The 12,911-nt window shown below is 41.9% G+C and overlaps 1 protein-coding gene across 2 annotated transcripts in view; it reads left to right on the top strand.

Moving 5' to 3' along the window:
- The window catches only part of ercc3 (excision repair cross-complementation group 3), a 39,821-nt gene extending 31,677 nt beyond the window's left edge, over positions 1–8,144 (top strand). Inside the window, exons 11-15 of one of the 2 annotated variants that reach the window (XM_088606835.1) lie at positions 515–611; positions 1,714–1,831; positions 2,402–2,520; positions 3,481–3,630; positions 7,707–8,144. In XM_088606835.1, the coding sequence (XP_088462961.1) occupies positions 515–611; positions 1,714–1,831; positions 2,402–2,520; positions 3,481–3,630; positions 7,707–7,841 (619 nt within the window). In that variant the 3' untranslated portion in view covers positions 7,842–8,144. The remainder of the gene's footprint in view (positions 1–514; positions 612–1,713; positions 1,832–2,401; positions 2,521–3,480; positions 3,631–7,706) is intronic. The other variant, XM_088606836.1, reaches the window with a different exon arrangement.
- Positions 8,145–12,911: the final 4,767 nt, after the last annotated feature.

The following is a 12,911-nucleotide window of genomic DNA, read 5'->3' as shown; positions in this document are numbered from 1 at the left end:
GCATTATCCTGAACCTATGTGGCTATCAGACTTAGCATAAAAGTGATATTAATGAATATAGACTCTTGGTCAATGATAATGGTACATGATTGTGAAGGTTATTTTGATTAATTTTATGCACAGCTTTTATTGGTAAAATAATACAATATCTTGAATAACTTTCCCTACTGGGTACTTGAGGAGTCCCAAAATCTCCTTCAAGAATGGTTGGGGTGAAATTTTAGACTCACTTAGCTAAACTGATAAATGAGCAAGGTGGCTGAATTGCTTGCTATCGCTGGCAGCCTTTCTGTTTTCTGATCTTATGTTTTTGAATATGGTGAATGTGAAAAGAAATGTCATTTTTCCCTTGTTCTGTTAGAGAACTGACTCACACATCTCTGAATCTACAGGAATGTTCAAAAGATGGGGGCTGAATTGTATTAGTGAATTTCACCGGCTTACAGAAAGCACAGTGGCTGTCATGGCAAAGTACTTATTAGACATTTGAGCCTGTGATTTGTTTTTTCAACAGACCCTATATTTATGGACCCACATCACAAGGAGAGAGGATGCAAATTCTGCAGAACTTTAAGCACAACCCAAAGATCAACACAATCTTCATATCCAAAGTAAGGAATCTCATCTTTTGATATTTATTCTTTGATAGGGTTAAGGTTTAAAATCAGTTAAATGTAAAGCATTATTGTTACAAAGTTCTCACATGTCTGCTTTAACTTAACAGGGCAGGACATAATATCATTACAACAATATACTGTATCATACTTCATTTAAAAGTATTTTTTTAGGATAGTGTGATGGAAAAAGTGCATTTAGATTTAAATACTGTACCACTTTAGTGTATAACATGCACAATTGGCAAGAAAATCCCGGTAGTTTAATATTTGGGTTATGGGACTTTTTCTACATTGTAATGCATAGTCTTTTTGAATTAGCTTACAAGTAAAATTGGAGTTTCTCCCCCAAAACCAGTTAACTAATACCACTTGAAAAGGAAGAGAATTGGTTAAATCCTCATAATTGTAAGTAGAAGATTTCTCCCTCTCCTGTGTTCACCTCTGATATATGCTGTCTGGGTTAGCTAATGCATCTGAATTGTCCTAGGGCTTGAATATGCTCCGCCATAGAGCTGGGCGATAATTCGATAAAGATAATTATCGCGATATAATTTTCCTCTTTATAATTTTAACAAAAGTTTGATAAATGTTCGATATATATGTTTATGCTTTGCGCATGATATGTGCATGCGCACAAAATACCGCGCGAGTGCGCGTGTGTGTTGCAGACCGGGCAGCTAACAGATTTGTTTAATGTTTCTGCTGTTTGGCAAGTGTTTGTTGTGTTCTTAAAATAAAGAGTTGCTTAATTTGCCAATTAACTGTCTGGTTTCTTCAACTTTCACTCAGGAGAAAAAAATCTGCCTTTAAACTTGAAAGAAATAATGATTTGACATTTATCGATATCGAATGATATAAAAAATGTTATCGTGAGAATGTTTTTGGCCATATCGCCCAGCCCTACTCTGCCAATCCAGGCACTCTGGGTCATGTGTGACTTGTTAGAAATGGTGGTGTAGAATTATTTCTTTACATCACCAGTACAGCTGTATTCTCCTGAAGCTCAGTGCGTGGGCTGAGCCGTTCACATTTCCTCCCCCGCGCATCATCTCCATGATGCTTTTCTCTGACGCTTCCTCCGGCCCTCTGTGAATAGGTGGGAGACACGTCCTTTGACCTCCCCGAAGCCAACGTTTTGATCCAGATCTCCTCTCACGGCGGCTCCAGAAGGCAGGAGGCCCAGAGATTGGGTCGAGTACTTCGAGCCAAGAAGGGTTCGTCTCGTCTTCTTGTTATTCAGCTTTTTCTCTGTGCGTTTGTTGGTATGAAATTGCAAAGCTCGCAGGTCTGAGACTATCGGTTTGTTTTTTTTTTAACAATTTCAACAGAACGGTTTAGGAAATGTTTTTTTTTCCTGTTTCTCAGGACTTGCGGTGGGTTCCCAAGCGGCAGCTTTGTACTGTATTTTTTCATTTGTTTAATCGGTTTAAGAGAAGTGTGTCTGAAATGAAAGATGGTTAAAGCCTGGATCAAACCAAAGCGTCCCCCCCTTCCACCTCTCATAAACTGCAAACCCAGAATGTAATGATGAGTTTCTCTTGGTCGAGGGCAGGATGGACGAGAAAAAAGTAATTTGATGAATGTCCAAATGTAAATGACCAACATTTTTCTTATCATTCCCCTTATTCCCTCATAACTCTACTCTCCCCTCTGCCCTCCACACTCCTCAGCTGATACATTTATTTACACTTCGTTTTTTACTTTAAATGGAATTCATCCTTGCTGTTTCTTCACAATAACAATGGTACGCCTACATCGAAGCTCTTTCGCCGTTTCTTTTTCAGGCATGGTGGCAGAAGAGTACAATGCCTATTTCTACTCCTTGGTATCGCAAGACACTCAGGAGATGGCCTACTCTACAAAGAGGCAGCGCTTTCTGGTAGACCAGGGATATAGTTTCAAGGTATTTTTTTGTCAATCTTTAAGGTTTTGTTAAAAAAATTGTTTATTTTATATATGCAAAATGAATACTAGCACCGTACGTGAAAAGAAGACTGGAACATTTACCAAACCATCTCGCAATTCAAAATTGGGGAAAAAACGTAGACTGTGAGGGTAACTTTTGTGCTCTATTTCTAAGAGAACAGTATTCAGTTTTACACATCATTTAGTGTCACTGAGCCTTTCATTCAGTATCCTACATCATGATATGCATTTATGTACTCTAACACTCTCTTAGCGTTTCAGGAATTCGCTTGTCAAAGCTTGTTTTCAGAGTACCGTGTCCAGTCCTTTTGGTTGTCATCCTCATCATATAAACTTATATAGTGCCTTTGAAAGTATCCACTCAAACCGTTTAACAGGAAAAGTAAAATGAAGCAGTTGAAACAAATGAAAACCGTAACAAAGACAGGAGATGACAGAATTTGCACAGAGAAACACAAGGGATTAGAAATGTAGTAGAAGGGGCACAGATACCAATTACATAAAAACCTTTCTGAAGGTTTTGAGTCTGGATTTGAATGCGCTCAGGGTAGGTGATTCTCTTCTATCCTTGGTGATAGAATTCCAGAGCTTTTGTGGCATAAAAAAGGCACAATCACCCAGCAAAAGGTGCAAGGTGGAGAGTAGGAAGATAAAAAGTCAGTAGGGTCCTGAGGTGCCAAGCCATTTAGAGCCTATGTATAGAGAGCGTTAAGGGTGAGCATCAAAATTTTGAAGTCTACATAGAAGAATGACATTTTTACAATATTTTGCTCATGTGGGTCAGAGGTCAAGCCTGGATCAAATATCCCCCCCCCCCCCCCCCCCCCCCCAAAGGCTTCAATTTAGATTGAAATCCAAGTGGAGAGCCATCCACATCCACAGATAGTTGTTCTGACACCGGCCCCTGAGTTTTCTAATAAGGTCTTTTCTCATGTAGGTGATCACACGTCTGGCCGGGATGGAGGAGGAGGACTTGATGTTCTCTGCCCGGGAAGAACAGCATCAGCTTCTGCAGAAGGTCTTGGCTGCTTCTGACCTGGACGCTGAGGAGGAGGTGGTGCAGGGAGAGATGGGTGGCCGAATTCAGGTACGTGTAGCAGGCCATCTTTAGAAAAAGGTGACCTGTGTGCAGGAGATTCCTTTAAAATTTCCTTTGATGTTTTTTCCCCCAAATATTGCCTTAAGACTAGAATGTTTAATTCTAAGGCCTAAAGGATTAGAGCAGGTCATTAACAGTTCCATTTTTGAGAGATGATTGCTCAGGGGCCCAACGGAGTAGGATTCCTCTGCCGGCTGCGGGATTTGAACCGGGAACCTTCCAGCCACAGGCGCAGATCCTTAGCCACAGAGCCACCGCTCCGCCCACTGCTGGTTAGCACTGCTGTCTCACAGCGCAAATAATTTTTAACCCAGGTCACACTAAAGGGTGTGGCTCATTATGGGTGTGAGCAGATAGTCGTTGTATGGCACTATGTTTGCTTATTTAATTTTTGAATACCAACAGCTTAGGCATCCAATTCATTTTTCTGCTTACTGATGATGATGATATATATATATACGCTGTAAATATGGATACATTTCTGAGGAAAATAGGCCTTGAAGAAACTACCTTTGTTCTGAATGCTGCTGAATTAGCAAAAGCTTAAAAAAAACCCCAAAGTTTGTCAAAAGGCAGTACTAACAACTACTTGTTAGCAGCAGTCCTGGAGGGGGCAGATAAATCCGACAGCCAGCCTATTCTCAGGGAGAGAGAAAGAACAGGGCTGACTGAGCAGAATCATGTTGCAATGTTTAATAAGTGAGAGTGGCTGCCTTAGACATTTCCATGTCAGCTTGCCGGTCACCGCAAGAGCAGCTAATATCTCCCTGTAACTCACAACTGGCAGCCCACTGAAGCTCAGCAGGTGTGAGCCTGGTCAGTACCTGGATGGGAGACCTCATGGGGAAAAACTAAGGTTGCTGCTGGAAGAGGTGTTAGTGGGGCCAGCAGGGGGCTCTCACCCTACGGTCTGTGTCAGTCCTAATGCCACAGTTTAGTGATGGGAAAACTATACTGTAAAAAAGGCGCCGTCCTTCGGATGAGATGTAAAGCTGAGGTCCTGACTGTCTGTGGTGATTATTATTATTCCAGGATTATTATTATAATATGCAAGACCTGCCAACCTGAATTGCACGGGATGTGGTGCTTGCCGTGTGCCGAGAGGAACCGTAGCAGGTGCCAGAAACAGAACCCAAGGAGGATGAGTTCTGATGTTCTGGAATTTTGTCCTCAGCCTGATAAATGAACATGCCCACCTAACATGTAATTCAAAATATGCGATGGGTGCCCGCTTCTATGATCTAACACTTGAAATCGGCAGAGCATTCACAATAGCTCAATATCAAAGGTCTTACTGGTTTTCATTTCATTGAACTTCAAAAGTATACATCGTTTAAGTGCGTAGGTATTTAGAAACCATTTCTCTCTTAATGAAAGAGACATTCAGGCAGTGCCGTAGGTCATTTTAGGTCTCGGGAAATTAACCCATAGATTTTGGCATAGTGGCAGAGATGAGACTTTTTTGCATTGGTCATTTTAGATTTCACATAATACGCCTTGAGACTTTACTTTGTAATGAGTAGATTTCTGTAAACCTGCAATGATCTACCCAAGATTGAGCTGTTTCGTGGACATTTTAAGCATAAACCTAATCAGTATTTCAGGACAAGAAACAACACACAAGTTCCTAATCCCAAGTAATTAAAAGGCTTTGTAAGATTTTTCTCTTATTCCTGACGTTTACTGAAAGGCATCAGTTTGCTCCTCACGTGTTCTCTTTTTCAAACAGGAACAATTGATAGATTCAGAAACACTCGATTTGTGCACAGAATAGTGTAAGGCCTTCTAACACCCTTTGTTAATGAGTTGGGGCTCTATGTTAAGAAGTACATGTTACGCGTGCTGTTCTTACAGAAATGGAAAAGAGAACATGACTGGTGAGTGGTTCTTTCTGTAAATGCCCGCTTTCAGAGTTTAGTCCTACAGTCAAGACTTGGTGCAATATTATTAGCCAGCTGACACAGGGTTTTGCAATACGTAGGTGCACAGCACACCAGATCCTTCTGCTGCTGTATGGGTTTGAGTCTGCCAGGGTGTCTTCTGCTTGATTGGTACCCCTTACGCCTGAAGACTAGAAAAACCTTCTTGGGTATGAAAAGATGGCAGGTGGCTTTATAGTGCACATTTCAGCGGAGGAGTGCGCATTGAATTCATCTTGCCTGTGGCAGTACAACCCTTGTAGCCCTATTTGTATTGGCCATCTTGGGCTTTGCTCAGAATTTACAGCCTCAAACTGCTCATGCGACCCTCTTTTCCATCCACGCTTATCAGCTCGTTTAATTCTCTCCCACGAAAGGACCATCGCAAAAGAAGCCAAACCAACCAAACAAGCAGATCGTGTTCTTTGATTCCAGCAAATTTGACTCAACTGCCAGGCTTTCCCAGTTTCTCTATTCCTATTAATTACCTCAGTCAGCCTCAGTTCAATAAGAATTGATAGGTACTTATGCACCAATGTAAAAATGCAGTAACCAGGAGCTTCCATGACCAAGACCCAACTGAGCTTGATGATGTTTCACAAGCAAAGACGGCTGTGGTGTCACCATGGAAATCCACTTTCTATTCACATGCACTCTCGTCCTTTATCATGATCTCGACAAACAGACAAGTGCATTTGGTGCCAGCCTAAAGAACTCAACAGAGCTCTTGGTTCCAGCAGTATAAGGTTCTGGTGCTTCCATCATATGGGGCGTATTTTCCTGGCACAGATCGGGTCCACTCATTCACTTTGAAGGCAAGGTCATCTTCATCCCACATTTCCTTCCTGCTGGGAGGAGTGTTTTCATTTCCCCTCATCCACAGAGTGTGCTTGGCCACCCAGTGGTTGGACGAGCATGATACCGATGTCATCTATATGTCACGGCCTTCTCAGCCACTAATTCTGAACCCAATTGAGATGTCGATGTTCTCCATATTCATCAGTTAAGCAGGAGTTGATTAACTTCTTCGTAAAAGAGTGGTGCCACATCTCTCACCTGCAATATTCCAAGGGCTGGTAGACACTGTGCCACAGCTCTTACAGGCTATATTGGACCCAGGCACATGGTGGCCCATTCTCCTTATTAAGTGACTACATTACTGTTTCCATTTTTTTCCATCCGCTACCTTTATGTCTTCTCAGTGCATGTTCACTCTCCCACAGATTCATAATGCCATTCTTTAGTTAAGAGTCTAGTTTAGTAAGACTTCTTGACCTAGTTTCAAGTGGGTCATTTCAGGCTTCACATAATCTAGCCGTAGAATGTGCCACAGAGGCAGCAAACAAAAGGAGTCTGATTTTTAGGTCTCAGATAATCCACCTCGAGAGTTCACTCTATAGCTGATTACTGAAGAACTGAAATGAACTCACCTCAACCGAGACTTAGAAGTATACAACGCGTGTGGGAATTTCCAGTGATACATGGTTTTTATTTTCAATTTACATCTTTCAGTTAACAATAAAATAAGGAATAATGCAGCTGTTATTTTATTTATTTAGTAATATCCATGTTCCAACCAACAATGGACAGATTTAGTGTATATCCCCTGAATGTATGTTGTGAATATATTCTCTTAATATTAGTCAGTCACTTACTGTATGTTTTTGTATTATATAAACATTTAGTACTGTACATAACTTCTGTGGTTAAGTCGGAGCATTACTCTTCCATTTGCTGGTGAAATGATATAATCTATGCATTTATTTGACCAATATTATAAACCAATTTATATGTGATTTGGTGATGCATCCTCCATTCATCTTCTGGAGCCTATCATAACAAGCAATGGGGACAAGGTTGGGTACACCCCAGACAGGATGCAGGGCACACACCAGATGCTGACACCAGGGCCAATTTCCCCAGATGCTAGTTCACCTCCCAGCATGTCTTTGGACTGTGGGAAGAAACCAGGGCCCCCGGAGGAAACCCACGCCAACACAGAGAAAACATACAAACTCAGTGTAGATCGTAGACAGAACCCCAAGACTTAAACCCCAGAATCCCAGTGCTGCAAGGTAGCAGTGCTAACCTCTGCGCCACTGTGCGCCGCACAGTATACTAATTATGAATTTGCCTTTTCTCTAGTTTTCACGACGCACTGGCACGATGAGCTCAATGTCTGGTGCTGATGACACAGTCTACATGGAGTACCACGCCTCTCGGAGCAAGTCGTCTATGTTGAAGAACGTTCACCCACTGTTCAAGCGCTTCCGAAAGTGAGCTACCTGCACCTGCACCTGCACCATGGTCTAGGAACCTCCAGGAGTGTGTGATTCCAACTGGAATCCAAGAGCGAGCCTTGATTCTGCTGACAGTCTCGGAAAACTGTTGAGCTGAGTGGACGGATCATGTTTTTGAGTGTTTTAAAGGACCCCTTGGTTGTGTGACTGTAACATGTTCTTAACATCCAGGGAGGTAAGTTCTGTTGTTCTGTGCCATTGCAGCAATTTGTTTTAAGAAAACAGCGGTGTAAACAATAAAACAATTTCTAGAAAACTGACCCGTGAAAAAAACTGTTTGGTGCATTTCAGTTTTGAAGGCATCTTATTCACATTACTCTGTTTGTGATCACATAACACAAGTGCAGCAGGCTGTACTGTAAATGTTCACGTACTGTAGCTACATCTTTTTAATAGTTAAATTAATATCTACCGTCCTCAAAGTGGTACTTTCAAAAGCTCCGTTTGGGATTATTGGTAAATTAGACATATGTATCACCAGTCAGGGTCATTGTGGTTGAACAAAGAGTTCAACATTATATATATTGTAACGCAACGGGGTTCAGGCGGGCGCCCTTGCCGCATTAGGTCAGCTCCACACCGTCGGGGGCTCAAACCCGGGACTCCCGCGTCACTCAACAGGGACCAAGCCCGGTGAGCTAAAGAGAGATCTCTCCACAGCCCAGTAGCTGTAGTCCTGCTATCACAGTGAAGGGCGGCGACGTCACCGCTCTGGTAAGCCGGCTCTTACACAGTGCCTGTCGGCCGTATGCGTTACAATATATTGCATCTTGGACTGATCTCTTCTCTACATTCAGTAGAGTAATCAAATGGCATTAGAAGAACCCAGACCTCAACATAGAATACATAGATTACTGCTTTGGATGTATTGGACAATTTAGGTGCTTGTGTTTATAATTATACCAAATGGTCTAGTTTAACGCTGGAGTGAAAGTTAAAAAGAATACTTTATACACTGTAAGACATACTATTCCTGTCACCAGTTATGATCTATGTTTACAGTACTTTCTTTTTCCTTTATGCTTTTACTATTGCTTCACCCTGAATATATGAAAGATCTGACCAAGATTAGTTTGTCTCGTAGGACCCTGAAATTATCTGTGGCTGTTTTTGGCAGAGTTTTTTTTTGTTCTGTGGGATTTCCCTGCTTTCAAGGGTGCTGGAAGTTTGAGTCACATCACACAGCGTGTTATTTTGGGTTCTAAAGCCACACCCTTTTTCTGGAGTGGGATCAGATGTTGTGCCGGATGACATCATTTGCAGCACCACAGGGGAGGACATCGGAGGAACAGGACTTGCCATTCATGGGGGTAAAAGTATAGTAACATAGCCGAGGCTGAAGTGCAGGTCTTGGGGTTTTACCCCTGGGTAAACATCCTGGGTCATGATGTTTCATGTCCCCGAGATAGCAAAACTGCAGGTATTCGGAACTGCCCTCTGGCTGCCAAGGAAGGACTGCAATCCCACAATTCCTTGGGCTGGTAAGCTGATACAGAAAGTTTATTCCTTGTTTTGCTGAGCTCGCACGTCCTTTCCACTCAGCTGGGGCTCACAAAAGCACTGGAATCCTAGAGAAATGTGGCCAGGGAAGTCTTTCCAACAGCTAAAACCTCTCGTTCACAGATATTTTAGAAATCCTGACTCCACTAAACCCTTCGTCACATGTGAGATGAAGGCCATGTCCAACTGTTTGTTCTGTTATGTGCTCTAATACTGCAATTACCTTTTGCTTAGGAAGAGTGTGTCCCTTATACCACTAGGCACATTATTCTGTTTGTTTTTTTAAATCAACAAAGATAAAAGCTGGCAGTCATGACACTTTGAAGCAGGAAGAAATGTTTTGTGATTTATACCAACTGCTTCAGACGTTCAAAGCAAGAAACGTAAGGAATACAGATAATAAATGTGAAAGATAAATGGAAAAGTCATAATTGCCTAAGTATTCAAACCCTTTGCTTGTGGCAGACCTAAATTAATTGTTCCCAAAATTACCTGCAGCAGTTACTCAGATGAGTGCATTCTGTCTGTGTGCAATTCTCCATATTCGTCTCACTCATGCCCGTCACCTGACTGGCATCGGACCCAGCCCCCATTCTTAATCTTGTGGGTGGTGAGCCCAAATGGCGGCCATTTTGGGCCAAGCACTGTCAATGAATACTTGCCCCACCGGGCTTGGCTCAATGATGGGTCCCAGTGTCGCTGATCCAGTTCTCTCAGCTCTTAATGGAACCAGCATGGGAGTCTGCTTTGGGAGTCTTGATTGGACTGATCTTGGTCTGGCCCCTCTCCTTTGTCCTTAGACCAATTTCCAGAGGGTAACTGTACCAGGAGCGAAAAGCTCCCGACAAAATAACTCCAACCCTTCCACCACAACAAGGTCACGCTCCTGGGACTGCAGGACGGTACCTCTGGATTGGCAGGCCACAGTGGCAGTCGCTACTTTTAAAAAGAGGGACCAGGGGGTGTGGTCCAGCCACAGAGGGATCACACTCTACAACCTTCCCGGGAAAGCCTATGCCAGGGTACTGGAAGGATGTGAGCCTCGGATACAGGAAGAAAGGGGAAAATCATATCCTGGCCGTGGAACAGCAGACCAACTCTACGTTTGCACAGATATTTGAGCGGGTGTGGGAGTTTACCGGCCCTGTGTACCCGTTGCGTACACAGTGGGTAGTCCACTGTGTACCCAAGTCTACAGTGGACTTGGAGACTTGCAGAAGGCTTACGACTGTGTACCCCGGAGAATTCTTGTGGGAGGTCCCTGTATTTGATTTGTGTCCGCATTCTCTGCATTACGCTGAGCCCCTTCAAGGTGAGCATCAGATGCCAGGGGTGCATCTCGTCTCCTTTGTTGTTTCTGATTTTCATGGACGGGATATCAAGGTGCAGCTGAAGGTTTGGAGCGGTAATCCTCAGGTCCAGACGTCTCGTCTGTTTGCGGACGAAGTCGTCTTCGCCTTGTCTGACTGTGGTCTCAGCGGAGCAACACGGCAACTTACAGTACTGTACTTTCACAAAGTTCTACATTTTTGTGCTTAATTCGAAATTTGTTAAAATTTTCTTTACCTTCAATGAATTTAGATTGTTGCCGAGACTTAATAACCAGTCTGAGAAACTGGGACAGCAGTTCCCCTTTAACTAGTAAGAGCTGTTTATGCAGAAATGATAGCAAGCAAAATGAGGAGAGGTTGCGTGAACTACTGTTTGCTGAACAGTACATTTGAAGTAGTATGTTTGAGACCCAGCACTGAGTTAATAACTGAGTTAACTAAGTTAATAAAGATCTAAACAAGCAGACCAATTAGAATATCATTTTCTTATTTAACAGAGGCATTAAGCAAGAAAATAAAAACAAATCTACAATATATATTTATAAAGATATTATCCAAAATAACTCGAAAGTATAATTTCCTTTGTCAGTCTCACAGCAATGATACGTGATCATGAGACTCCCTTTCTAAAGTAAACCTTAAGGTTTTATCCAAGTACAACATAGTCCTCTATGTCAGGTCTCCCTCTATACGTGTGGCTCATACAGTATGTGGAATTCACAACGGACAGCCAACATATTCTCTCAAACTTTGGTGAGGAGCAGTGGAACTGTGTTTACCATTGCTGCCGCATGATGTCAGTTAGACTTTGTTCAGCAAAAAACTAAACGACAAGCACAACAACAACTACCACTGTCAGCCCCTTTACAAACCAAACTAGTCTAAACTAACCACGGGTGAAAATATCTCTCTCAGCCCTTCACCAGTTCACTCATTCAGCAGTCAATGGACAATGTGAACCTACAATATGTAAATCCAGCTCTTTTAATGCTCTTGTTTGGCTTGACTAGTCTCGCTGTGTTTTTATAATCATCCTTCGCTTTCTGATGTTGATTCAAGAGCTTATCCTCATCCTTTAGAGGAGATGCCTCTCTGGGGAATAGCTCTCTGAATAAGATTTAAAAAGTGAACACAGTTCATTCAGCCTTGCTCTTTTTCATCCTCTAATCGGATCAACAGTATTACCCCCAATGCACAATGCATAGTGGGTTTAATGCGCTTTTGTGATTTTCAGTTATTACGTGAAGATTTTGTTTTAGTACTAATGATTGGATTTTCATTTGAAAGGAGGTAGAACAGAAGTTCTTTGGCATTCTGAGGAAAACATTGCTCTTGCCTACATTAACTGTTGTATTCAAACTTATTCCGGGTGTTGTATAAAAACACAAAATAAGCTTTGGAGGTGCGGCTGTACCAGCTGTTTTAGTAACATGTAGGTTTAAAAAAAAACCAAACTTGTAGCAAAGTAGTTCCAGAAACAATTTACGATGATGTTATAGAAGTTTGAGAGTAAGCCAGGCTTGTTGTTAAGCACAGTCCACTCAATCAGTGAACCAAGAGATCACGTAATTAATGTGTATCTTATATAGTGTCTGTTGAGATCAGAATCTCAAAGTGATCAAAACTTTTTTTTTTGCAAAAAACTCAGATTAAATTCCTGTACGTTTTGTGTTTTGTCTTGGAGCATATGCGGTCGGTAGGGCCGTGGTTGCAAAGAGATCGATTTTGGTGAAAAATCTGAAGTCAAATGAAAAACCGAGATGGAGAGTCGGTAGGAACAACAGGCAGAATTATTTAAACTGAACGATTTTTAATCTTCCCTGAATGTTCTTGTCTGGGTCTCTTTTTCTGATGGACCTCATGGGAAATAATATTTAAATACTCACACTACTGTATAGCACATGTGCCATGTCCACCTACGTTCTAGATAATCAAGAAAATTGAAATACAAACTGTTAACTTTGTACTTGAAGTATAAAGAGTGGATCAATGGACCAAAATTAACCAAACTAACATAAAAATAGACAAAAAGCACTGTGCAAAACTAATAGTCACTATGAATTGTTCTACTCTTTGCTCTTGATGGTTTTTCTCCCTTATGGTGAAACACTAGTCAATAACTGGTTAACAGACAGTCTGCCTCTTTAAGGTGCATGACCTCTGAGTTACAAGGGTAAGGTAATGTTGTTACATGTAACATAATGTAATTATGCAATTCA

This window comes from Lepisosteus platostomus, chromosome 14 (assembly GCF_059453375.1).
Source record: "Lepisosteus platostomus isolate fLepPlt1 chromosome 14, fLepPlt1.hap1, whole genome shotgun sequence".
NCBI lineage: Eukaryota > Metazoa > Chordata > Actinopteri > Semionotiformes > Lepisosteidae > Lepisosteus > Lepisosteus platostomus.
This window is presented reverse-complemented; position numbering and strand designations above follow the sequence as displayed.